The sequence below is a fragment of the Anopheles coustani genome, chromosome 2 (genome assembly GCF_943734705.1).
Source record: "Anopheles coustani chromosome 2, idAnoCousDA_361_x.2, whole genome shotgun sequence".
Taxonomy (NCBI): domain Eukaryota; kingdom Metazoa; phylum Arthropoda; class Insecta; order Diptera; family Culicidae; genus Anopheles; species Anopheles coustani.
This window is the reverse complement of record NC_071289.1, coordinates 86,445,868-86,471,715: the sequence shown is the minus strand read 5'-3', so window position 1 is coordinate 86,471,715 and position 25,848 is coordinate 86,445,868. Positions and strand designations below refer to the sequence as shown.

At 46.4% G+C, this 25,848-nt stretch overlaps 3 protein-coding genes across 3 annotated transcripts; 2 read left to right on the top strand and 1 right to left on the bottom strand.

Annotated features, from left to right (window-relative positions):
• The first annotated feature begins 463 nt into the window (after positions 1-463).
• LOC131261818 (uncharacterized) lies at positions 464-1,204 on the top strand. The gene is made up of 2 exons (XM_058263652.1): positions 464-686; positions 767-1,204. Exons 1-2 carry the CDS (start codon positions 536-538, stop codon positions 1,009-1,011), a joined length of 396 nt encoding a protein of 131 aa, XP_058119635.1. The 5' UTR covers positions 464-535; the 3' UTR covers positions 1,012-1,204.
• A 2,084-nt stretch (positions 1,205-3,288) lies between these two features.
• LOC131261817 (F-actin-capping protein subunit alpha) lies at positions 3,289-11,557 on the bottom strand. The gene is made up of 3 exons (XM_058263651.1): positions 11,419-11,557; positions 10,411-10,777; positions 3,289-4,636 (listed from the first exon to the last, which is right to left on the bottom strand). Exons 2-3 carry the CDS (start codon positions 10,655-10,657, stop codon positions 4,014-4,016), a joined length of 870 nt encoding a protein of 289 aa, XP_058119634.1. The 5' UTR covers positions 10,658-10,777; positions 11,419-11,557; the 3' UTR covers positions 3,289-4,013.
• Positions 11,558-16,846: 5,289 nt separating this feature from the next.
• Positions 16,847-25,353, top strand: LOC131265224 (DE-cadherin). Its single transcript, XM_058267485.1, has one exon. It carries the CDS (start codon positions 17,388-17,390, stop codon positions 23,295-23,297), a length of 5,910 nt encoding a protein of 1,969 aa, XP_058123468.1. The 5' UTR covers positions 16,847-17,387; the 3' UTR covers positions 23,298-25,353.
• The last annotated feature ends 495 nt before the right edge of the window (positions 25,354-25,848 follow it).

Below are 25,848 nucleotides of genomic sequence, written 5' to 3'. Positions count from 1 at the left end.
TATAAAATAACACGATTGGACAACATTTAAGAGACGGAGAACCAAAACCCTCGGTCGGAAAGAAGAGCGAAACAAACGGCAACAACAAAACTCTATGAAAAGTATATATATATTGAAAATAAACATGCTATGTATATGAGAAACGAAAACAACCCCGGAAAAACATGCCTGTTCAACATCTTCAAAATGATAAGGAATGGAAAGAAACATGTTTTTTGCAAGGACTCTGGAAATATAAATAAACTTGTGATTAGAAATAAAACGTGGCTACTTGCGTGCATTATTATGTTTACTCATAACTTTTTTAGTGAACATTCGCATCATGGTCTTTTATTACAAATTCAAATTTCTGGAAAACATCGAATAGACAGTAAGGCATAGTAATTTCATCGGGTTGTCTCCCGGTGCAATTTAACAGCAAATCAAATGAATAAACAAAAACATCTGGTACGTCAAACACCGGCACTTTTCGTAATGCCCCTTTTCTGAGTGTTCGGTACATTTTTTAGCTATTTTCTTAAATTTCCACTTCGAGATGGTATCTATGAAAACTCTCGCGAAAACGGCCACCTATATTGCTGTCGGTGGCATTACGGCGGCGCTGATAATGAAGGTAAAACTAGAGGACAAGATACGCAGGCAACCATACTACAAGGAATCGCTCAAGCTACTCCGGTCTCATCCAGGTGACTTGCTTAAACTAGTCCCACCTAATCGTTTTAGCGGAATTGCCTTACTAGAAAAGTTCCATTTTTTTTTCTTCCAGGTGCTATCAAGCTACTCGGTGAACCAATCAAAGACCTAAGCTTTGATCTGGGAGAAGAAACGAAAAAGTTTGGCGGTGGGAAAATCGACAGCTTCGCCATACCGGTAAAGGGATCCAACACCCGAGGGAAGTACTACTTCTGGGCGGAAATGATTGATGACCAGTGGACTATCAAACGAGCCGAATTGGAGCTACAAAATGAGCCCGACCGAAGACTTCTAATAAGGGCGGCAAGTGACGCATAATAATTCTACGCAGAAATAAAGGCGTTTGTATAGTGTACTAGTTCTAAACAAATTGATGCGCCTTGCAGGGATTGGTTTATGTAATTTATATTGTAGTTTATTATTGAATTTTATGTACAAATTTGGCAAATATTAAACGATCCAACCACTACTTATAGTCAAAGAGGAACTGGTAATCGAAAAGGTTTTTTATGAATTTTATTTAATTTTATATATTTTATTGTAATAATAATTAAATATACAGTTATTTCATTAATTTTCACTTTTACTACGAACCTCCAGCATTCGCGATCTAATGTCCGACGATCTTGTCGCGCGCGCGCACAAGTTACTTCCCTATATACGTGCTTGTTTAGCGTTTGTCGTGCTTTGCATATGGTCTTACTTAGTGTTTGCTCTTGCTGTTTGATTTAGTGTCATACTTATTTTTCTTCGAGGGTTTCCGTTGTTTCCTATTTCCTATTCCTATGGTCTTGCAGGCTTTTCACACGTGTCTGTGTTTTCTAATTCTCTGTTAATTCGGTTTCCAATTCGTCACCTGGCTGGTCGACCACCTTTAGCTTTTTTGTCTGTTTGAATTCTACCTTCACTTTTCCTTGCCACTATACCACACTACGTGTTTACTCATATCAATCTCAAAGTGTTAACCTCTTTTCGCTAGTCTACTAATGCTTGGTTTAGATTTTTCTTTTATTTGCATTTTGGCCTCCATCTTTGTCAATATGATCCGATATCATACAACCATAGCGTTGTTCTCACCAAATTAAAACAAACTGGTACCAGTTGGACAAGTAGGCCAACAAAAAAAAAACATGTCCCATACTTAATCATATCTCTATCGTAAGCTTCACTTCAGTAGGCGCAAAGGAAATACAGTTTGTTTTCTTCCAAGTTTTTTTTTTGTTTGCAAAATTAACCAAACACACTTAACGGTGGTATCGACATGGTTTAAACTTATAAAGGAGCGAAGCTTCAATCGTAGCGTACCCTTTACTAAACCTGTTTGTTTTTTCTTGGTTATATTTTTCTTTTCACTCTCTGTTTCGAAAGAATTGCCCTTTCGTCCGGCAGCCTAGCATTATCCAAAAACGCAATGTCTCTACTAAATGCATCAAAAGTACACCTGATATCGGAAACTCTCAGCTTCAGTCGTGTCGCGAGCGATCACGTTCGCGCCATTGTACCTCCTCTGTGTCATCGTTTTACGTAGTATTTTTAAGCGAGCAATAGAGAGTTGGACGAGTGGGTAACAAAAATTGCAAATCAGAGAGAACACGTGCTATTTCGAATTGACATTGGATTAAATGGGTAGAAAAGTTAAAAAAAAAAACTGCACAAAACCAAGATAATAAAGTACGGTGCTGGCCAAACATTACAGGAAGGTGAGACAGAGGGAAAGAGGACTGATCGGTGGCCATGAAAACCTCGTTGCAAATAAGCGAATGTGCGTGATTTGTCTTCGTCCTTTAACGAAGGTAAAGTTGTAACCTTTTTGGGAACCGCGTGGAAACCGAAAAAGGCAACGGTTCGAGCTGGCGACTTTACTTTTAATTTCCTTCATTGGTGCATGTCTGGCGCAATCATACTTTCCCTTTGTATCACTTTCTACGACCGTGACTTAAGACGAATACCGTTACGCAGGTCCCCCGATGGTAAAGGGGTTCATTGTTTGTGGCTGAAGATCATCATCGTTAAAACAAACTAACTTGGGCGCATTAACTTCCTAACGGCTGGAGGCAATGGAGGAAACAGAATTACTATGTCACCAACGGACATGCTTCATATTATACGGCAAACGAATACGTCACTTAAGTCTCGCAACTATTTGCGAACGTGTCGTCGAGGATCGATCAATTTCGTTAACACTGTTACTAGCAGTTCCCTCACTGTATTCGGTTGCTTTATCGACGCCTACTTTATTGCCTTCTTAACAAAATCTTAAGACATCGACCACTGTCTTGGACGTTGCCTAGCGATTCACGTATTAGGAGTGTGGGTAGGTTTTATTACACACTTCCTCCTTGTCGTATCTTTTGGAGAAAACAGCAAAAGATACCAGCGCGCAGAGGCAGGAAGTAGGGATGTGCCCTCATGTTGAAGGGAATCAGTTAAGAGTACGTTCGTTATTGCAACCCCCTGAAGAACACGCTTCGTTTGGCATTGGGATTTCAACCAAAGCTAGTACTGGTTGTTTGCTTGTTTACCTTCGATTGCGCATACTCAATAAGAATGATTTTCCTTGTGATTTTCCTCTCATAAAAAAGGGATCAACATTTGTAAATTATTTCGCCTGTTTCTGCGTGTTTAGCTTTGCTTTATTCCATGCTCTTTTTCGGGTTTTTTCAGTCCTAACCCTCCATCATCCGTCGTTCTCCTTGTGAAGAGAAAGATTGTAAAAAAACGAAACAAAACGAAAACACAAACAAGCTGAAAAGGAGGTCCAACAGGACCTTCCTTGGTTGTTATTCGACACGGCTCGATTGAGCCGACACGGGACAAAACAAATCAATTTCACTACCTACCCGGGCGAAAGATTTAGCGGTATGTAAGTGTGTCCGTTTGTCTCTGCTGGATGTTTGAATACTTTTTGCATTGGCCTGGTTTGTTCGTTCTTCTCTCAGCCCACACGGGAGGGAGAGTAGGGGGAAATAACTGTCGCGCGTATCTAATGTGTGATTGGAGGTTGCAGGATATCCCAACGCACAACTAGGCTAAGTTTAGTAGTGTCTCGGTAAGCTTGTTTCATGTTCTCATCTACCTAGTAACAAAAAGAAAAAGGAGTAAACTAAATCGCGCATTTCCCTCCCCCCTCCATCTGCTTTTTTCCTAACGATCTTTTTTTCTTTTTTGCTCCGATTTTGCTTAGCTCTCCAAGCCCCGTCGTCCCTACCGTTTCAGGGACGCTGCAGCGATGCATTTCATTTGTTGCTCTCGTTTTCCACCATGACCTCACCATGTCCCGCTCCTTCTAATGCTTGTTCCTCTCCCTAGGCGCGCGCGCTCTACTGTGTCTTCAGCTCCTTACCGATGCTATAGGATACTATCTTACTCCAGTCGATTTTCGTCCGCGTCACGGGTAGCTGTCGCCGGAGCGCCTTGAACGTCGTATCGGACATCGTCTGGTAGTTTTCCGATATTGCCGTCTGGTAGTCGTGCTCGCTCTCCTCGATCAGCCGGATGATCTCCTTCGCCGTGTTGGCCTCGTTCGTGATCGGTACCGACTCGCGGCAGTCCTTCGCCGACACGAGCTGCACGTTGCCGTCCTCGTAGTAGTGCACCTGCAGCTTCAGCGAACCCTTCAGCTCGGCCGTACCACCGCCGGTCGCCGGGAACGTGATCGACCAGACCGAGCGCCACCGCCCGTTCCAGAAGTTCTTCGGCTGGAACTGGTGGTCCTCGATGCACACGTTCAGCGTGATCTGCCCGTTCACCGTCCGCCCGTACACCGAGCAGGACCCGTTGCGGTAATGGTTGGCGCTGTAGGTGAGCGTTTCGATGTCCAGCATCGCGCGCCACTGCTCCGACGTGTGGTCACCATCGAGGTTCTGCAGGTCGGTGGCCTCCTTGCGCAGGTGGTCGAACTTGAAGCTCTGCTTGGTGCGTGGATCATAGAAGCGGCCGCCACCTGTTACCGGAGGGTAAGAGAAAACCGTTAGATGTTTTAATATTTCTTCTTGTTCGCCTCCATATCGTCCTAAAATAGTTTCATCCACCACAACACCATCAGTGTACGGGCGCAGAGGACGGTCAATGTCCCAAGTATGTTTTCAAAATGGTCCCCACGTTTGTTTAGCACGTTCTCACATGTATCAGGCACGCAGACGTCCGGAGTAATTGTGTTAATTTGAAACGAAACAAAGAACTACTATTTGTGTAACCAATTGCCCTAAGAAGATTGTCCCCAATAGGAAAAGTATCCGCGTGCTACTGCGTACCCCGGCCATGAATCATCTTTGCTATGCACCGAGAGTTGGTTGGTCATTGCCGACGATATAGAATAAAATTCCCCCTTGAATGCAATGAACTTTCTCTTACCAGGCCCTTAGAATGCAATGCGATTATTTCAACAATGCGTAATACGATACTTTACAATATGATCGTTCACTAACTAGTGTTTCAAGCGTGCTTAAACCTAACAATGGGGATGGACTGTGTGCTCAACAGAAGCGTCAGACGAGACAGTTTCTTACTAGGTCGCCGTAAGGAAAACAAACACACGGACGCACAACTTAATCGTTTAATGTTTCATTGACCCACGGGGCAACCAAACCTAATCGCATCGTAACGGATAAGCGAAGTGACTGGACAGCGCACATCGGTCATATCAAACACGACCCTTGCGTGCCGCGAAGGTGTGGCTTTGACCGGACGAACCTAGCGCCTCGCTTTCGCAGACTTTAATTAGTTATAAGCTGTAGTAAATGTAACAGCCGAGGTGTAAATAACCACGCATTCTAACGTAGTTTGGCTTTCGTTGAACGCGTGGCATAAAATTATACGACCAAACAAAGTGTCCGAAAGCCTATAAAAATAGTTGTACTCCATGCTTGGTACACTAGAGTTTGGTAAGAAAAAAAATCCCTTATCTCCTCCACGAGTCGGGGGTGGTTTTTATGAGCTTGATAATTTCAAAGGAATGATTAAATAAAACTACGCTTTCATAATGATTATTGACAATAATGTTTGTTTCAATTAATTGATTTGTGGGACTTAACTTTCGAGCAATGATATTTTAGTTATGTTTATTATTCACATTAATCTTCCTGCTTCATTATTAAAAGACAAGGATATCTCTTTACCAGTGTTCCAGATGAAATTTTGATGTTTTTCCCGCGGTCCTAATAAACAAAAAATAGTGTGGATGCCTTATTGGAGCTTCTACTAGTTCACTCAGGTTTCAAGAGAAAATAGTTGGTATAACAATAAGTTATAATTAACAATTGGTTTGCTAGGCTCTGTTTTTTCCGTATTTCTCCTTTTATGGGCCGGTTATGAGTGGTATGAAAACATTAACTAGTGTTACATCAAATCCGATTTGGTGCATTTTCATTGCTCCAATTATATGTTCCACAAGATGTTACCAACCACTTCTCGGGCATGCCATTGGATCATCTCTCGATAGAGACCAAAACACGCACCTCTCGCGTAACGTATGCCGTAAACCATGGAAACTTTCACTGCTTATCCACCAGTCGAAAGGGACAAAAATGCGTCAGACAGGGTAGGGAGGGGGGTTTCAAGACAAAACAAGTGGCCGGGTGTTCCGTTGGTTTTCACTCTTTTCACTGCACTAATCTGTGAAAGACACACACATGGCCGATACGGACCTCTTTCCCTGGCAAATGGGGATCGATCGGACTGCGGATTGTGCCCTCATTCCGGCTTTGCGTGGAAGTATTGTTTTTATTGATCGATCTAATTTAAAAAAAGGAATTCAAATAAAGCATCCTATGCGTTGCACCAGTTTCGCTTTCAACCAAGGGTATACATTTATGTTTGTCCATACGACCATTTCCTCCTGCATGGCGAAAAGTAATTTGATATGCTTCGAGAACTGGACCGGTACCTGGGATCAACACGTGCAAACACGTGTGCAAGAAAAGGTGAATTATCTTCTACGCCACCGAAAAACATGAAGCTATCCGACTAGGACTATTACGCGGTTATGTTTCATCGTTAGATTTATCTATTTCAGTTTCAAGCACGTACGTTTTGGCTACATTCGAACATCCAAGCAAAAACCCCATACCAAACCGCACGGTTTCGTTCATGTTTGCTCGATTTTAATTGCCACTAAACAATCACGGATTTTGCGTCAGCCAACCCATGTAGAATAATCAGTTGTTGTTCGTATTTCGTATTGCGTAACCACGCGTGATGAAGTAGTTTTCCAGTACGAAGAAGAAAAAAAAACAACACGATCGACTGTTTCCGCTTTTTAATGAGATTTAACTGAACTCCCATTTCGGCATTACACTTTTCTGATCCATTTTCCAATGAGATCTACCAGTTTTGAGCAAACCTACACGGAATGGAAGGGGATTTTACTTTTGAGATGTTCCGAAAAATCACCAAGATCGGCCAGATGCGTCATCATTGCTCAACTTGCACGATCGTTTTGACCTTGGTTTGCTAGATTTATCAATCCCGTGCAATGTACGGCAATTAATCCTTGTACCAAAAATACATGTCCTCATGTTGAGTTGAGAAATCGTTTCGAATATTCAATAATGGAAAAGATCTGTCTGTTTAAGTTGCGCATAGACGTTTGGGGTGATGGCCTATTTTGCCACGATGTCACAAAAGATTATTATGATTTCCTAACATAATTTAGAATGTATTTTAAACAGATAATTTAGAACTTTTTACGTGTGTTTTTTGTCTAAAAATAAATGCATCAAAAGCAAACAACCTGCTTGTAGTTAAATGGGATAAAGTTAAAGTCCTTCGTTTGGCTGCTAAAGGAAACTCTCCATTCAAATCCGCACACGCTCGAGATGTTCCGCAAAGATCATGCACTAATCGTGATCGTTACCAAACAAGTGACACGGTTTGGTGCCGTCGAAAGGAGGCTCGCTGCTGCAATGGTGGTGACCAGCCTTCGAGCTTTCCTATACTTTTGTTACCTTTTATGGTCCGGTGGCCTGAGTCAGCCGGACGCTCAGTTGCAGCCATTTTCAGTGTCCCGTCGGCACTCTGTCGGGCATTCCTACCAACACTAAGCTGGCTGATAAGGAGCAACTTGACTTAAGGAAGGTGTGTTTGGAAAAATCGTACCGCCATCCCAACGAGTAAGGTGCCGTAACATGGCCGTTAGAGGGTGGTTTTGTCCACACAGTGTCCGTCCGTTTGAAACTGGAACGCAACTAAACGAAACTTATCAAAATGCCAAATTTGCTCGCCTTAGGCTTTCTCGAACCAAGAAACTAAGTGGGAGGCAACTTCGACAGAGCGCGGCAGTTAATCGACTTTAAAATTGTTGCACATGACTGTGCTGCAAAACACATTGAGGGGGAAAAAATAACAGGCCTCACAAAAATATAATATGCCGAAGACCGCCTTGGTCATAATCAGTTTCAAGTTTTCTCAAAGCCAAAATAAGGACACCCTTGTGAAATGGAGTATTTTTCAAATGTAGCCATACTTGGGATAACGTCGCTGAATTGAGGAAATTTGAACATTTAATTTTCCAAAATAATATTTACCACTTGACGTGTACAAGTGTAAAAGAACCCATTGACTGGGGGAATCAAAATTTATAATACAACTGTGGGCGTTTGAAGAAAGTGAAAGTGCTCGCGGCATCGTTTAGGATCAACGGACGCCAACGTCTAGCTCTTCTCCGACTTTTGGGCAACGTGCCAGGATGCAAAAATAAAATTCCCTACGGTAGCGTTAGAAACATGCAAGTAGTGGGAGCAAGCAACACCCCACCACATTCTTCATCAACGGAAGAAATGCCTTCTTTTATCGGTGCCGGTCGTACACATATGCTTCTCAAACATCTTTCCTGTAGGGCGTTGTCCGTTTCCTTCCAATACTTGGCGCGCTGCCGTTATCTTACTTTTCCACACGCCTGAGAGTTATCGGCCGAACCGAAGACCAGCATGAACGACCCGGGCGATCCTACCGAAGAGTGGTGTGTGTTATCGGAACAGCACGCGTATGCATGCGTAAGATTTTGGAGAGAGCGTCACTACCAGCGAAGCAACTGATAACACACTGTGGCTTTACACAACTGTGGTGTTTCGATCGTTGCAAAGTATCGAAAAATGGAAACCTGATTTGCGACAGACTTCCGCCCGTATGAGCGTATGTAGATACCGGATGCGAAGAGTGGAAGATCATCTCTCTTCCTACAGCATGATGTGGTGGGAAGATGGGTCATGATGGGAAGAGAAAAATGAAGGATGGAGAAGCGTATAGGAGGCAGGGCCGAAGAGCCGTCGGGTCAGCAGCAGTCGAGGTGAAACTACGTGCGACGGCGGGAACATGAATGAGCTCATGCCGGTCCAAAACAACCGTCCCGTATCTATGGCTGGATGAGGTAGTCGTTTGGGACCATGACCATGCGTATGATTCATACATCGCGTAATGGAACGAAGACTTGAGGACAGGTTAGATGACGTTGTGAGCAAATGAACATAGTTGATGAATTGTTTCAGTTTTCTCCAGATCGACAACTGATTGTGGTAATTGTGCTCAAAACTATTTTACTTTATACAGGCGTAATTTCGTAAACAAAAGACTAACTCTCGGGGTATTTTAGATTTTTTACCCTGCTAATGCAAGTTTTTAAACCGTGCAGTTCGATCCAGAGTTCAATTTGTTCAAATTCAAAGATAAACTTGCATCATGAAAACCATGGCGCGACTAGTGGCTTCTCTTTTAAACATTTCTAATATTACCATTTTTATCGCATAATGACACACCTATAGACAAACAATCGTATCTACTTTTTTCCTGCTCATCTCTAATCGATTCGATCGTGGTCTAAAATTCCTTATTATTCCATTGGTTCGTTCGATGCGAAATAAATCAGTACAGTTTGCACATGGATCGATATCTTATCGGTGCCAACCGTGCCCTTATCAATTGTCACCCAACGGGTTGATAAAGCATAGGAAGGCAGCTAAAAACATGTTTAAGTGGCTGCCAATATGAATATGATATGCTAGGACATGAAACAAATAGTTGTCTCCTTTCAAACCCCCAACACACAGGTGGATATAATTTTACATCCAATCGTGACGACTTCCTTATTTAGCGGGCCTCAACAAATTGATTTGAAAGGAAATCCTTCATCAGGTTGAGGGGTCCATCGGGGTATGGCACTCTTCTGTTTTTTGCAACCAGCGCCTTCGGTTCGCTGATAACGGATAAGCGTCTTGGTGGGTAGGCGAAAAAGAAAACAGTTACCAATACCGTTGGGTGGCGGCGGTGTTTTCGGGGTCTAGTGGAACCCCATTACAACGGTACGGAGGCCGAGGGACGGGAGTGGAGGAACGGTCTTGTCTGTGTTTAATTCACCATTCCGACCACCCGTGTGCGGGCCCAAACCGTTGATCCCAAAATCTCGATTTTATGGGTTCCTTTTTCCTTCCTACAATCCGATGACGGGTCGTTGCAGTGGGAGCAGCGATACCAGCGGGGCAATTCGTCTTACTGCGCGGAAAGCCGCTGTGACAACGTTTTCTAAAAATACTTTCAACCATCGACGTAATGTATCGGGGGGATCGCACATTTTCATTCAAAACTATTCATGGCGCCCCCGGCATTCGGACGTCGGTTCCGTGGGTTGATTTTATAGCATCGGTCAAGCCTTCCGCAAGAATGTAAGCTCTCGTCGACGGACAGGCGGTGCATTCTCCGTGTGCCCCAAACCATGCGTGCACTTACCGAGATCGTTAAACTCTGTGATCAGCACGGCCAACTCCGAGTTCTCGAGGATGACTGGAGTAAGCTGATCCTTGTTGTACTGGGCGCAGGCGGCACTGGCACCTTCCTTCAGCAGCCGATCGTCGTTCAGCAGTTCGCGCACATCGTTGAACACCTCGTTGAACTCGCCGGGCGGTGCGTGCATCAGGAAGTCGGATGCGATCCGGATCTTGTCCTGATCGCTTATCACATCGTCCACGTCTGCCATTGTGTGCCGCTGTCGCTGTGGATGGTTCCTGTCTGTTCCTGTTCACTCCTGGGGTTCTTCTGCTCCGTCGTCGTTCTTCGTGCGCCGGCAACGTTTCGTTGACACAGCAAGCGCTAGTTGCTGCAGTGCAGAGGGCGAGAATGGACGAAAAATCAAATCGATGCTACGAGTGACGGCAGGCGTACTGAAAGCTAAAACTAAACTTTTCACAATCAATCAACACACAAAACTGCAATGCAATGAAAACGCGTCTGAGACTCCAAGAGTCCTCAGCAGAATGCAGTAATCAAAATGACTAGCTAACATCGAAACGTCAAAATAGGCACCGGGTAACCTGAAACTTTACGTATCGTGAGCGGGAGGGAATAAAATGGTGTTGGTGGTTCATGCGTTCTCGATTTTCTGTCACTGCGATGCACGGAACGCACTTCTGGGTTGGGTGAATTGGCGATGAGTAATAATTTCGTTTTCTTTGCTTCTACCCCCGCGGATTTAACGGCACTTTATGGAAAGTCGACCTTTCTGCCAGATGATCTTGCCACACCTGTACAGCACTTTTTTCTATCCGATCGCTTGATGGAAACGAAATGCACCTGCGGTGGGCTACGAAAATCACATTCCACACCGCATCCGATGCGATCAAATGAACACAGATTCGTGTCAAATAAAGTGGCAATGAATCTTGACTATTTCTTCGCAATCTTCGAGATGCACAGCTTATATCGGCTTGAAACGGCAAACAAAATATCACCAGTACACACCTATTGCCTTCTTTCAGAAGACGACATAAACTAGTGGCGCCCGAGACGTGCCTGTGATCGGTTATTAGTTTTTTTCTGGTTGCAAATCTGCTGTTTTTCACGGAAACTCGAACACCACACCGTTCTTTTAGGGACGATGAAGACGACTGACTGACAGTTATGATGTGGTATATACTCAAGGCATAGATGATACTGGCAAAGGTAGTGATATTTTCTGAAGACAGGCAACTGCCAAACAAAACATCGAAAAACGAGTATTGACACTAGGAAAATAAACAACACGAAAATGTTAATATCATAGAATCTTCATTGAATATTTATTTTATTTAAATATATTTTGTTCTTTTTTATCGCAACAACAGGAGTAAATGCAGACATAGTAAAAGCATAAGAGGAACTGATGCAGATACAACACTGCGGTTGCTATAAACGGTTTTATGGATGAAACCTTTTTTCAAGATTAGAAGCCACAATTTTGAAATGTAAATCAGCACTTATGTTGTTAAAATTGTTTAATTCTGATAGCGATAAAACTTCACAGTGCTCCAGTTTGATTGTTTCGATTATTTAGTCGTTATTTAAGCATGAAATCACGTTTTATCGTTAGAAATTGCAAAGAGCTTTCGCTGATTTCAGCAATTTGACTATCCCATAGTTTGAATTTAAATTTCGCATTCCGCACGATATCAAATAGGTTTGAAATATTCCGTTTAAAACAAGATTGGTTTTTGTGACTACATTTGCAGTATTGTTTTGTTTAGATAGCTTTGGACGATTAACACAATGGAAATATTAATAAAAACTCTAGTAGAATCGAATAGTTCAATAAAAACAATTTTTTTTTTGCTACAAAAATATGTCTGTACTGTGCTAATCCGTTGTGTAGCTAGAATGTATTTGGCTAAATTCAGCTTCACCCTGCGCAGTATGAACGAATTCAAACCGAGGGCCTAAGCTGTCAAAAGCTCTCAAAAGCTTTGCCTGCTGCAATCCAAAATCCAACTACTGCGCCAGTAGTGGTTCAAGTGCCGTCGCAAACGGTCGTGTTCGTAACGGATTCGCGAGTCAACGTGTTCGTCAACCGTATCGGTCGCTTCCCAGCTTAGGTCAGTGACTACTACCATCGATTAGCGATAGTGTGGCATGTTTGATAATGCATAATCTGTTTTGATTTTTACTTGCTTAAGCTTAGAAATAAGAAATTATTACATTCCGTGTAAGCTTGGTAATGTAAAGATTAAATCCGGCCAGAAAGCAGTGAATTTATGTGCTTGTTGGAGAATGTGTGGAAGAAGAGGAAGAGAAGAAAACGGAAGAGCATCATACCTGTGTAGTGTAGTTGTGCACCTTTAACCGTCGACGGAACGTAACTAACACACATCAACCGGGTAGCTTTTTTAATGTGTTTTGTGCGGTGATTCGTTGAAGAAGAATTGGAATGAAGTAAAACACCGAAGCGGAATACAAAAGCAACCGGTGTGTGCGGAATGGCTATCGTTGTTTCTTCCATTTTCCGTTTCTCCGTCTCGTTCGTAGTGTTGTTGGTCTGGTCCAACAACCTGGTGCCCTTCGCCGTGGCGTTGGAAGCCACGATGCTTAAAAGCGTCAGAGAAGGTAGAATAAGAAAGGCAAAACATTAGTAGTGGAAAAGAAGCAGCCGCAGCGCAGCGATCTCGAGAAACCGGGTGTTCGAGCTTCGAGGAAAAATATCTTTCTTTGTGCTTGTGTAACGCAAAGAAAGTGAGGAAAAGTGCACGAGGTGAAGGTGGAAGGAGAGTATTTACCGGGCGAGTAGCAACAACAGCAGCAGCATCTATGCAGACGGTGTTCTTGTTGATGCTGCGTCGGTGCTTTGCGCAGAGAGCTTGGCATTAGTTAAGCCCTCGTTTACACGCAACAGTGCATTTTGGCCTGGCCATTTCTTCACTCGTTCTGTTATGGATCTACCAGCAACTGCCCACATCGAAGTGGGCTTCAATCTCTGCTGTTCATCGAATAGTGGTCGGAGGTGGAAGCCTTTGTTGGACCGTCGATGACTCTCCTTCCGTATTTGTGGCTCGCGAGCGGCTAGGCTTAAAAGTGTGTACTCGACTGTTCTACATACATCCAGGTCGCCCTTGTCGAGTTTAAGTGGCACAGCTTCTAAAGCATTTTTTTTGTGTCCGGTTGTGATTTTCTTGTGATCTGGGCAGGCCGCGCCGTAGCATTGCAACAGTCCAATTGATAGTGAAGGTTGTTTACAATCAAAGTGATTCGAGTGCCTGAGAGCAAAAAAGGTGTACTACCCGAAAAAAGAAGTGTACCAGCCTAGTTTCCCGTAAGATAACGCTGACTGGCTCGCGTACCATGAATCACGTACTGGAATACAGGAAACGGTGGCCAGTGAACCCAAAAAGTGTCTACTTGTTTATTTTTTATTCCGTTGCTAATTATGTATTTTTGTTTCGTTTTAAAGATTTTTAGTATTTAAAACAAAATTCAGTTTAGTGGATCATCATTGTGTTATTAAGTGGTGCAAAATTTCATGTGCTTTTATTTTTATTTCAGCATACGGTTTATGTGGTGCCTTATTGATGTGAAAACATAACAAAAAACCAAATAAAGTGCATCAGATGATTGGATGCAACCTCTGATACTCAGTGAAAAATTGCCAAAGTGCCACTTGAGTGTGATTTACGTTTGGTGAAGAAAGCACAACGTTACAATCCACTCGAGCACCAACACAGTGCCTCACTTCCGGCGTTCCGAAACACACATTTCCAGTTCTGGCGAACTGGTTCGGTGCGAGAAAAGGCCTACATGGCCCATACAGCCACACACCTCCGGTCACGTCCGCGGCGCGTAGAACGAGTGGAATCTTAAGCAACGCCTCAGCGTCAACCTATATTTTGTGTCGCGCTCCGGAAAGGCCGGAAGTTGTCACACACATATTCCCGTAGCCCGATTTAAACCGGAGCAGATCAAGTGCAACTGGCCACGGATTGACTTTTCAATCTACCGAAAGCCAACGTGTCGCGACCAAAAAAGTGGAGGTCCATTAGCGCATCCGGGCAACGATCCGGTTCGTTTGACGCCAGTGGTCTTGAAAAGAAAAAGGTAAGAATCTACCGGGCGTTAGGAGCTTATATGTGGGGAGGCGAAGCAGGGAAAAGGGAAGTTTGATATTTACACAACAATTTGAGTGTGCTTTTCTTCGTCGTTCGGCCATCCGTTATCCACAACCAGACTTCCTTCCTTCTCGTCGCTTTCCACGGTTCAATGCCAGCAGGATGTTGACAAGACCATGATCCGCCCCGTTAAAGACGGTCAAATACCTTGCCTGTAGTACCTGATTCATCATAAAAAATCAAAGCATACTTTTTGAAGCAAAACTGAATCACAGTTATTAAAATAATTTCTGACTGTCGAATATTTGTGTGTGCATTGAATCATATATTAAGTACATTGCATGATAAAATAAAAGTAGTAACTCAACAAATATGCTTTGATAAAAAAAAACGGATTGAGGATATGAGAATCTTGTTCCAATTTGGTCGTTTAACTCTCGCTAGAATCGAGGGTAAGCCAAGGCAATCTGTTGATTATTTAATTAAAAAATCCTTGTGGGCCCACAGGGCTTACTTTGATTAAAAAAATGAGTGCATATGTGTATGTTTACGTTGTTCGCTGCTACAGATCGGTGGAAGATCGTAAACTCTAAACACGCTGGCACACTCTTACGATATAGTTAACTGGCGGTCGGCCGAGTCGGTTTCCTCTGTGGTTCGAATTGATTCTTTGTTTATATGCAAAAGTCCATAAAATCTCCCCGTTTAACGATGCTGTTGCATCCCCACTTTAAATAAGATGGGTGAGGATAAACAGTCGGTTTCATGACCCGAAAGGTGTTTTAGTATCTTTCATTTTCACTGCATCAGCCTTTGTCGACTTGAGAATGCAAACTTTATGCGTTTTTTTTTTCAATACATGCGTCGCATCTCATTACCGTGCACACGGATTAACGAACGATTGGGAACGGTGCTGCAATTTATATGCACTAAATAAATGCAATCTGGGGCGGTTACTTGATTATCGCGACCGTAAATTATCCCTCCGAATGACAACTTAACTGTACACATAAGACGTGCGCCACGGATTGAACTTTTGCCGGCAGAAATCTTATTGAAACATCATCCCGTCAAGGCCAAAGACTCTCGGCAGGCAATCGGCACCGATCGGGTACATGATCGGCGGCAGCAGCTCGATAATGTTTGTCGGTAGAATTTCTTTATAGATGCTTCCCACGCCGTGTTTGATGGCGCCGTTTCAACGTCCCAGTACAGCGTCATAAATAGCGCCCGAGGTTGCTAGGACGATCGTCATAAAAGGGATTAATAAATAACCGATTATGAGATTTCAGAAAAATTAATTCAGCCGATAAGAGAATGCTAACCTTTTTAATTAGTTTCTAATAAGATGTGCCGATGAGATAAGATTGCACGAGTGCATCGGTTAGATGAAGAGTTTTCTTAGAATAGATGGATGTTTACACACTTTGAACAGCTATTTTACTGACGCGTTGAAAACATTAGTATGGTACTATTGGGGATTTACCCAAAGGCCTAAATGGTGCTTCCTTCAAAATATATTTAATGACTGAATAAAATAACGAAGGTTTAAAAAAACAATGTGGATCACATGTAATATTTTGATATTAATTTTGCCTATAGAGAAGATGTGTTCGAGAATTTTAATCGAAACAGATTTACTGTGTAAGATTTCAATCAGAAAGTTTCCTCTGCGGTTAATTGAGTGGCAACTGCATCGCGCTATCGAGCGTTTTGTCCTAACTCTGCTATTTACGGTTCTCGGAAACATTTCTTATCAGCAAAGCACTCCTCTCAACCGTTAAACTGAGGATCCCTGTGTCAACGGGCACCGACCGAGATTGCTTTCTGCGTAGGTAATGCGATCAGATAGATAGAAGCTCTCTGGAAGGGGCTATATTTATTGAGCTCTCGATTGTCATCCACTTGTCAGGATAGCTCTGACCGACGCCGCGAAACAACCGGACCGCATAGACGCGGGCTGCGAAAGCCTCTGCTTCTTCTGCTGGCGAAAGCGACTCGGTTAACTCGATTTCATGCCGAATCAAAAACGGAAGGGCAAGTTGGTTGGTGGGAAGATTGCCGGGGGCTAGCCTCGCGATGGTGGTTGTGTGTGGTAAGCAAATCTAACACTTTCAACCGTCCGTTATCTATTTGCAGATGTATCAACCCCAGCAACGTGTAGTGAACGCACGGTAAACCGGAAAAAACAGCAGTGCACGCATAAGGTGCTGTGATAGTGTGGTGGCCAAAAGATAAGCCAGCCATCATCCCGGATCGCTTTTCATTTACAACATAGAGCGGTGAGTTCGATCGATCCGGTACGACTACGACGACGACTACGACGGCGACGGTGGTACATTATCAACCATCATTCATCCGTCAGCCAGCCCTATCTACGGCTAGGTAACACACTTATCGAAGGGCTTATCGTGTTCAAACGGCAGAAGAAGAGCGTCTGCCCGTTGTGTGTGTGTGTGTATTGTGCCCTATTCTAATGGTTGCATCGAGCTCGACCCATCAGGTACCGGTGCAGCAAATTTTACCTACACACACGGCGTACGATGTCCAGCTTGTTGCTTGTCAAATTAAAGTAGCGAGAGGAACGTTCATACCCTGGACAAAATCAACCGAGAACGGACGAGAAAAGCCGGTCTGTATTGTTGAGGTTTTTATGGCGAGTAATAAAATTTCGCCATCAGTAGGATCATCGAACAGCGGGACATAAACGCAAGCAATATAGTAGAATTTACATCGCGGCCTCACCTTGTTGCGTTTGGTACGCGTTAAAGGATAAGAAGTAGCGAAGGAGAAGATTTTTCGACCCGTGCAACATCGACGTGCTCCTCGAGGGAGCCGTCGAAGGACCGAACCGATCAGATCATGCGCAAACCTGCCACGAGGATGTCACGCCTGGTGACGACGCTGGCAGCCGCCCTGTCGGTGCTGGCATTAGTCGCATCGTCCGCTGTGGAGAACAGTAGTAGAAGCAGTAGTAGTGATAGTAGCAGTGAAATCAGAACATCGCACCACATTGCAGACGATCATCGGTTAGCGAGGCAAACCGTAAGTCACCTGTACGACTACCAGCGGGAACTGTTGTTCGGTGGCCGACGAAGTAAACGAAGTCCCTTCAGCACACTCTACGAATCGAACAACGCACTCAATGGGAACGAATACGGCAACGGTGGTGCGAACAGTGGTGGAGCGTCCCGGGAGTCGGCGTACTCATCGCCGGGCATTCTGCGAGACAACCGCAAACCGAGCTTCGTCGAGTGTGATGGCTACAAACCGATGCTGAAGGAAGAGCAGCCAGTTGGCACGCCGGTACTCCGCGTGACCGCAACCGATCCCGACCGGCGACAGACGATCGAGTACAGCTTCGTGACGACACCGGGCGAGCGGGCACGTTTTCGAATCGATAAGAACACCGGCGAGATCACGACGGCCCACATCTTCGATCGGGATGAACCGATCCGCGAGAAGGAGATCTACATAACGGTGCGTGTGACGGACAACGGCCGACCCCGGCTGGATGACGTGTGTACGTTCAAGGTGACGATCCTCGACATCAACGACAATCCGCCCGTTTTCGACAAAGTGCGCTACGAGAAGTCAATGTCAAAGGACTCGAAGGCGAACCTGCGCGTAGCGACGATCTTAGCGACGGACATAGACGATGGAGACAACAGCATCATCAAGTACGAGATCGTGCAGCAAAATCCGGACAGCAGCTACTTCAAGATCAACGAGAACAACGGCGTGCTGACGCTGACGAAGCCGATCGATCGAAGTCCCGGACAGTTCTACTCGATCCGGGTCCGTGCATTCAACGTGGACCCGCAGGGTGAGGCGATGCAGGACGCGGAGGTGGACGTGAAGGTGCGCGTTGTGGAATCGAACAAACTACCGCCGTACTTTACCAAAGTCCAGATGACACCGATCGTGCTGAACGAGACGTTTAAGAACTACACCGAGTCGCTGGCAGAGTTCGAGGCGGTATCGAACATCCCCGAGAAACCGGAGGTAATCTTCGAGCTGATCCAGGGCCGAGCGGAGCAGACTAACCTGAAGAATACGTTCCTGCTAGAGCAGAAGAATAATACGGCCTCGATCAAGTTGGGCAAAACGCTCGACTACGAAACGGTGACGGAGTACACGCTGACGGTGAGCGTACGCAATTCGCACGAACTCGTCGCGGAGACGGTGCTCAAGATCAAGGTGCTGGATGAGAACGACATCATCCCGGTGTTCACGGAGGTTACGTCGGGAACGATTCCGGAGGACGAACCGGCCGGCACACCGGTGATGCAGGTGCATCGGTCAGCGAGGCACACCGTAGGTCACCTGTACGACTACCAGCGGGAACTATTGTTAGGTGGCCGACGAAGTAAACGAAGTCCCTTCAGCACACTCTACGAATCGGACAACGCACTCAACGGGAACGAATACGGCAACGGAGGAGCGAACAGTGGTGGAGCGTCCCGGGAGTCGGCGTACTCATCGCCGGGCATTCTGCGAGACAACCGCAAACCGAGCTTCGTCGAGTGTGATGGCTACAAACCGATGCTGAAGGAAGAGCAACCAGTCGGTACGCCGGTACTCCGCGTGACCGCAACCGATCCCGACCGGCGGCAGACGATCGAGTACAGCTTCGTGACGACACCAGGCGAGCGGGCACGTTTTCGAATCGATAAGAACACCGGCGAGATCACGACGGCCCACATCTTCGATCGGGACGAACCGATCCGCGAGAAGGAGATCTACATAACGGTGCGTGCGACGGACAACGGCCGACCCCGGCTGGATGACGTGTGTACGTTCAAGGTGACGATCCTCGACATCAACGACAATCCGCCCGTTTTCGACAAGGTGCGCTATGAGGAGTCAGTGACGAAGGACTCGAAGGCGAACCTGCGCGTAGCGACGATCTCGGCGACGGATATGGACGATGGAGACAACAGCATCATCAAGTACGAGATCGTACAGCAAAATCCGGACAGCAGCTACTTCAAGATCAACGAGAACAACGGCGTGCTGACGCTGACGAAGCCGATCGATCGAAGTCCCGGACAGTTCTACTCGATCCGGGTCCGTGCATTCAACGTGGACCCGCAGGGTGAGGCAGTGCAGGACGCGGAGGTGGACGTGAAGGTGCGCGTTGTGGAATCGAACAAACTACCGCCGTACTTCACCAAAATCCAGATGACACCGATCGTGCTGAACGAGACGTTTAAGAACTACACCGAGTCGCTGGCAGAGTTCGAGGCGGTATCGAACATCCCTGAGAAACCGGAGGTAATCTTCGAGTTGATCCAGGGCCGAGCGGAACAGACTAACCTGAAGAATACGTTCCTGCTAGAGCAGAACAACAATACGGCCTCGATCAAGTTGGGCAAAACGCTCGACTACGAAACGGTGACGGAGTACACGCTGACGGTGAGCGTACGCAATTCGCACGAGCTCGTTGCGGAGACGGTGCTCAAGATCAAGGTCCTGGACGAGAACGACATCATCCCGGTGTTCACGGAGGTTACGTCAGGAACGATTCCGGAGGACGAACCGGCCGGCACACCGGTGATGCAGGTGCGCGCGTACGATCTGGACGGGACCCCGGCGAACAACATTGTCTCGTACCGATTCGACGACGAGAGTCAGCCGTTTTTCAAAATCGACAGCCGAACGGGCAACATAACCTCGATGGTGGAGTTCGATCGTGAGGCGCAGGATTCGTACCACCTGAAAGTGATCGCGGAGGACAACTCACCGTCGGCGCTGTACCGCAATGGAAAACCGAACAGCATCTCGCAGCTGTTCATTATCAAGATCTCGGACAAGAACGACCACGAGCCAAAGTTCGTGAAGGAACACTTTGTGGCGGAGAACGTACCGGAGGACGCCAACATCAACACGGTGGTAATCGAGGTGACGGCGATCGACCAGGACACGGCGTCCCTCATCACGTACAGCATCATCTCGGGCAACGTGGGTGATGCGTTCAAGATTGACGAGAACACGGGCCGCATTTCGGTCAACAGTCGGCTGGACTACGAGACGATCCGCGAGTACATGCTGATCGTGCAGGCGGACGATGGCATCTTCCAGGACAATGCGACGGTGTCGATCCGGATCGAGAACGTGAACGACAATCCGCCGCGCTTCATCGACCTGCGCAACGTAACGATTCAGGAGGAAACGATCCCGCCCGGCTGCATCATGAACATCAAGGCGTACGATCCGGACATCGAGAGCCAGGACGAGCCGCAGCACATCAAGTTTTCGTTCGTCAAGGAGCAGGAGGACCTGCTCGAGATCGACGACAACGGATGCCTGCGGTTGCGCAAGGCGCTCGATCGCGATCCACCGCAGGGCTTCAAGAGCTGGCAGTTCATCATCACCGCGACGGACGAGGATGGTGCGGGCAAGAAGACGCCGGCCACGGTGAACATCATCCTGGAGGATATCAACGATAATGCGCCCCGGCTTTCGAATCCGATGCCGGTCGTGTGGGGTGAAAACCAGCCGCCCGGGTTGATCGTGAAGCTGACGGCGGAGGACGTGGATGAGGCACAGAATGGGCCTCCATTTTTCTACAGCATCGATTCGAACGCACCGCACGAGATTCTCGAGCGGTTCGAGGTACAGGGCGATGAATTGTACGCACGTGTCGAGTTTGATCGCGAGGAGCAGAAGCAGTACCAGGTGCCGATTCGTATCCGGGACTCGGGCGAAGAGCAGATGACCGACGTCAGCATTCTGCTGCTGGTGATTGGCGATGAGAACGACAACGAAATGCGGCCGGGCTCGAGCCGCATCTTCGTGTACAACTATAAGGGCGAATCGCCGAACACGGAAATCGGTCGGGTGTATGTGGAGGACGAGGATGACTGGGACCTGCCGGACAAGACGTTCCTGTGGGAGGAAACGGTTGGACCACACGATTATTTCGATCTCAACCGGGACACGGGTATGATCACGATGCTGCAGGGGACGCGCGGTGGCGAGTACGAGCTGCAGTTCCGCGTGATCGAACAGTCGCGATACTTTGCACGTCACAACGTGTCCTCCACGGTGACGGTGACGGTGAAGGAAATCCCGGAGGAAGCGGTCGATCGGAGCGGTTCCGTGCGCTTCTACAACGTGACGGCGGAGGAGTTTGTAACCCGCACACCGGGGGTGAGCAGCTCTCCAAAGGATCGACTACAGGCGAACATTGCCAACATGTTCAACATCAGTCGGGAAAATGTGGACGTGTTTACGGTGCTCAAGCGTGACACCGCCAATGGAACGTTCCTGGATGTCCGGTTTTCGGCGCACAGCAGTCCGTACTACGAACCGGAAAGGCTGAACGGACAACTGGGTTACCGATTGCGTCAACTCGAGGAAGACGTTGGCCATTCGATTCTGATGGTGGGCATCGACGAGTGCATCGAGGAGGGACGCAACTGCGAGCTGTCCTGCAAGAACACACTCTACAAGTCGAACGTACCGATTGCGGTCTACACCAACACCAGCTCGTTCGTGGGTGTGAACGCGTTCGTGCAGGCGGAGTGCGTTTGCCAAGTACCGCCTCCGATGACGTGCTTAAATGGGGGCTATTTGGTGAACGACCGGTGCTCCTGTGTGGATGGTTTCGAGGGGCCACACTGTGAGATGCTGGGCATCGGGTTTCACGGTAGCGGGTACGCACTTTACCCACCGATCAGTCCGTGCAATATGACGCGCATCAGCCTGGAACTGTCGCCGACTCAGGAGGACGGCCTGGTGATGTACATCGGCCCGATGAACTACAATCCACGCCTTTCGGTGCAAGATTTCCTCGCGCTGGAGCTGGTCAAGGGCTTACCGGTGCTACTGCTCGACTACGGCAGCGGAACGATCCGCATCGAACACCGGCATCGGTTCCCGCAGAATAAACCGTTCACTGTCGAAATCGTGCTGCAGCCCCAAACGGTTGAAATGATCGTGGACAACTGCAAACTGTCGACGTGCATGAGCCTGGACGCGCCGAAGGGTCCGAACCGGTTCCTGAACGTGAACGCCCCGCTACAGCTCGGTGGAGCGGCCGTCAACCTGGAGTATCTCGGGTCGCTGTTCAACTGGACGTACGTCCCCCAGGACAAAGGCTACAGCGGGTGCCTGCGCAATCTCACCATCAACGAGCATACGTACAACCTGGGCATGCCGAGCCTGGCGAAGAACCACGACCCGGGTTGTCAGCGGTCGGTTGCGGTGGCCGTTTCGTTCGGCATCGATTCGTACTTCCTGATCGCGATCATCGCCTGCATCGTGGTGCTGCTGGTCCTGCTGCTGGCGGTCGTCGTGCACAAGAAGCACCAGGACGGCTGGCACGAGAAGGACATGGACGACATCCGCGAGACGATCATCAACTACGAGGAGGAGGGTGGTGGCGAGCGGGACGCCGAGTACGACCTGACCGTGCTGCAGGCACCCCCGATCTACGTCGACAAACCGTACGGCAGCGAGCTGCGCCAGAAGGAAGCAAACACCGAGGTGCCCGACATCGGTGCGTTCCTCACCGACAAGAAGGACGCGTGCGACAAGGATGCTGACGCGTACCCGATCGACGATGTGCGACACTACGCGTACGAGGGCGACGGCAACAGTACGGGCTCGCTTTCCAGTCTGGCCTCGTGCACGGACGAGGGTGACCTGAAGTTCAACTACCTGTCGAACTTTGGCCCACGGTTCCGCAAGCTGGCCGACATGTACGGCGAGGAACCGTCCGACACGGACTCGAACGTCGACGACGAGGAGGGCTGGAGGATATGAAGAACGCTGAACATAAACGGCACTTTCGAGTCAATCTAAGTGTGTGTGATAAACAAAAAAAAAGGGAAGAGAAACAGCAAGGAACGCCAAGCAAAGGTCACAGCGAAGATTATGGATGTTGTTCCCGTTGTCGTCCTCTAAACAAACCTAGCGATAAGACAAGAGAGGAATGACCACTTTGTGATCTATCGTTCAGTAACACTGGACAAATGCTCGAAGTCACCACACATACACGACACATACAGAACACATATACACACGGGCCTCCATGGAAAATAGACGAAATAGTTTGTTAAGATCATTTCACTTTAAACATCTTCTCGAAAAGCTAGCAACGGAGAATCGTTCGATTTAAAATTTGCAGAAGTCATTCGAAAAGGTAATTAATTATCTTTTGCTCCACTGCCATTTGAGGAGGATCACTCTTCAAATTGTGAGTTTTTTTTCTCTTGATATATTTTGTTTAGCTCAAGATGGCACAAGAGGACATGGAAACGAAAGTCAGGTTGCGCCGGGGGAATGGTGGTTGGTAGTTTCGAAGGAATTTATTTATTAAAAGTGAATGATAAAGTTATCCAAAATCTATTTGACAAAATCCGGTGCAAGCGCAACGCGAGTTAAAACAAAAATATCTAATAGTTCGACAGTCCTGCCTTTTGCGTTTTCCTGGCGGATTTACAGGTTTTGCTGCCTCGGGTGTCGATCCATTGTTCAGCGCTTGTTAGATTGGTATTGGGGAGATTACCGTGAGTCAGCTAGGTTAAATTTGACTTATTCATTTCTTGTACAAAAAGAACGCCCGATTACAGTTTTTTTTAATGTAATCAAAAAACTTCAGCCCATCTACCTAACGAAAAAGTTATCGATTCAACGACATTTATAACAACTGATGTATGTTTGGACGTGTCTCTGCTCTTATCCAGCCAACCCACCATTATTTGTGACACTTTATTCCTTCCATCTACCTTCCTACCCTCGACCTCCTTTCGTGTCTGTTGTGGCTGGTCGTGCAATAAGAAACTGCGCTAGCCCTTCCTAAAAAGACTGAACGAAGACACACGAACACACGTCGTGTTGAACGTGGGCAGTCGTTTGTACTGCGCTGTGGCCGCGATGACTCATAACTTTGTCCATGCATGCTTCATTCCGGGTCGGTCGGTGTTACATTTCCAGCCGGCCAGCAACAGCAGCAGCATACATGTCCTAGGAGTTGGGAAGCGCGTCCGTGCCAGGGACGACATGATCGATATGATTGCCCTTTTTCGTGGGCGTTCGGACAAATAATAATTCCAAACGAGCCACAAAGAGAGAGAGAGACAGAGGGTGCAAGAAAGATGTTGAATGTGAGACGGTGAGAGAATAAAATGTGTTTGGTCTCTTACTATGTAACGTAATAATCACGCGATCTATTCTAAGAAACGCGAAATTTTCATTTTTTTTATTTCTTTATCGTTATTTACATTAAGGACCTACGACAAACGGATGGGAAAGTAATTAAAGATGTGAAATAGGTGGTGAACTAAATTAACGGGAAGGGATGGATTTTAAACAAGGAACATAGTATCCGTACTGGAAAGAACTGGCGAAAAAGGAAGACTCTTTTGTAAACAAAATCAAAACATCAAAAAATAAACATTAGCATTGACTTATGTAAGGGCGTTGAAAAACGTGTTTTAATCATTTAAGGTATAGCAGTAAACTAGGCAAAGCATTTAAAAAGGGGAAAACGAACTAATGATATAGTATTATAAAGAGACAAATAGCATATGGCAAAGAAGAAAAAAAAGGTACTTTTTTTTAACACAGGTTGAATGGATGGCCAAACTATCTCAAAATGCACACTTCTCCCCGAAGATAAGTGTTTTTATGTTTTTTGGGAGAAGTTTTTAACGAAATTCAACGGTCAATGGATACGAAGGTGAGTTGACATAAAAAAATCCTAATGGACCTAATAGGAAAGTAACAGGAAAGGACCTAATAGGAAAAATACAGAAACAAGAAAAAAAACCAGACACGAACGAGAGATACACACGTGCCTAATAAAATATGTAAAATAGTCTGCTGGGAAGCCTTAGTAGAGAGAACACATGTGGAACTTTGTTTTTAATCCTAGCAATAAGAATAGTGTGGAGGATGGTGCGCAGCGAGAAACAATCTTTCACTATAATTACGCCGGCCCTGTAATTGAATGGTCGAGAACATAGAAAGGGGAACGGGGAAAAAAAGAATATATTTTTCGTGTATTTATTAGCTAGATAAATCGTGTAATGGCGGCAGCTCTTAAGGACGTGATAGCGAAAAGTTGACCATAAAGAATGAATTCAAAAAAAAAGCGACAGGACGCGCGAAAAAAAAAACAGAACAAACCCTTGCAGAACAAGCTTAGGAACGACGTTCGGTGGAACCTTTTGGGAAAGCGGTTTCCCACGGCAGGGGGTGTATAGTAAACGGTTTTTAACCGACCCGCATGTGCTTTAGGGAGGTAAATGTTATGGCAGCGATGTAATTTAAGAAGCAAACAGCAATGTACACAAGCAGCAAAGCCACCTTT

Bases quoted from the DNA above. Each gene is read 5' to 3' on its own strand.
- LOC131261817 (XM_058263651.1), bottom strand. From the start codon at position 10,657: ATGGCAGACGTGGACGATGTGATAAGCGATCAGGACAAGATCCGGATC. The intron at 4,637-10,410 runs GTAAGTGCACGC...CTCCGGTAACAG, and splicing joins CACAGAGTTTAACGATCTCG to GTGGCGGCCGCTTCTATGAT.
- LOC131261818 (XM_058263652.1), top strand. From the start codon at position 536: ATGGTATCTATGAAAACTCTCGCGAAAACGGCCACCTATATTGCTGTC. The intron at 687-766 runs GTGACTTGCTTA...TTTTTCTTCCAG, and splicing joins GCTACTCCGGTCTCATCCAG to GTGCTATCAAGCTACTCGGT.
- LOC131265224 (XM_058267485.1), top strand. From the start codon at position 17,388: ATGCGCAAACCTGCCACGAGGATGTCACGCCTGGTGACGACGCTGGCA.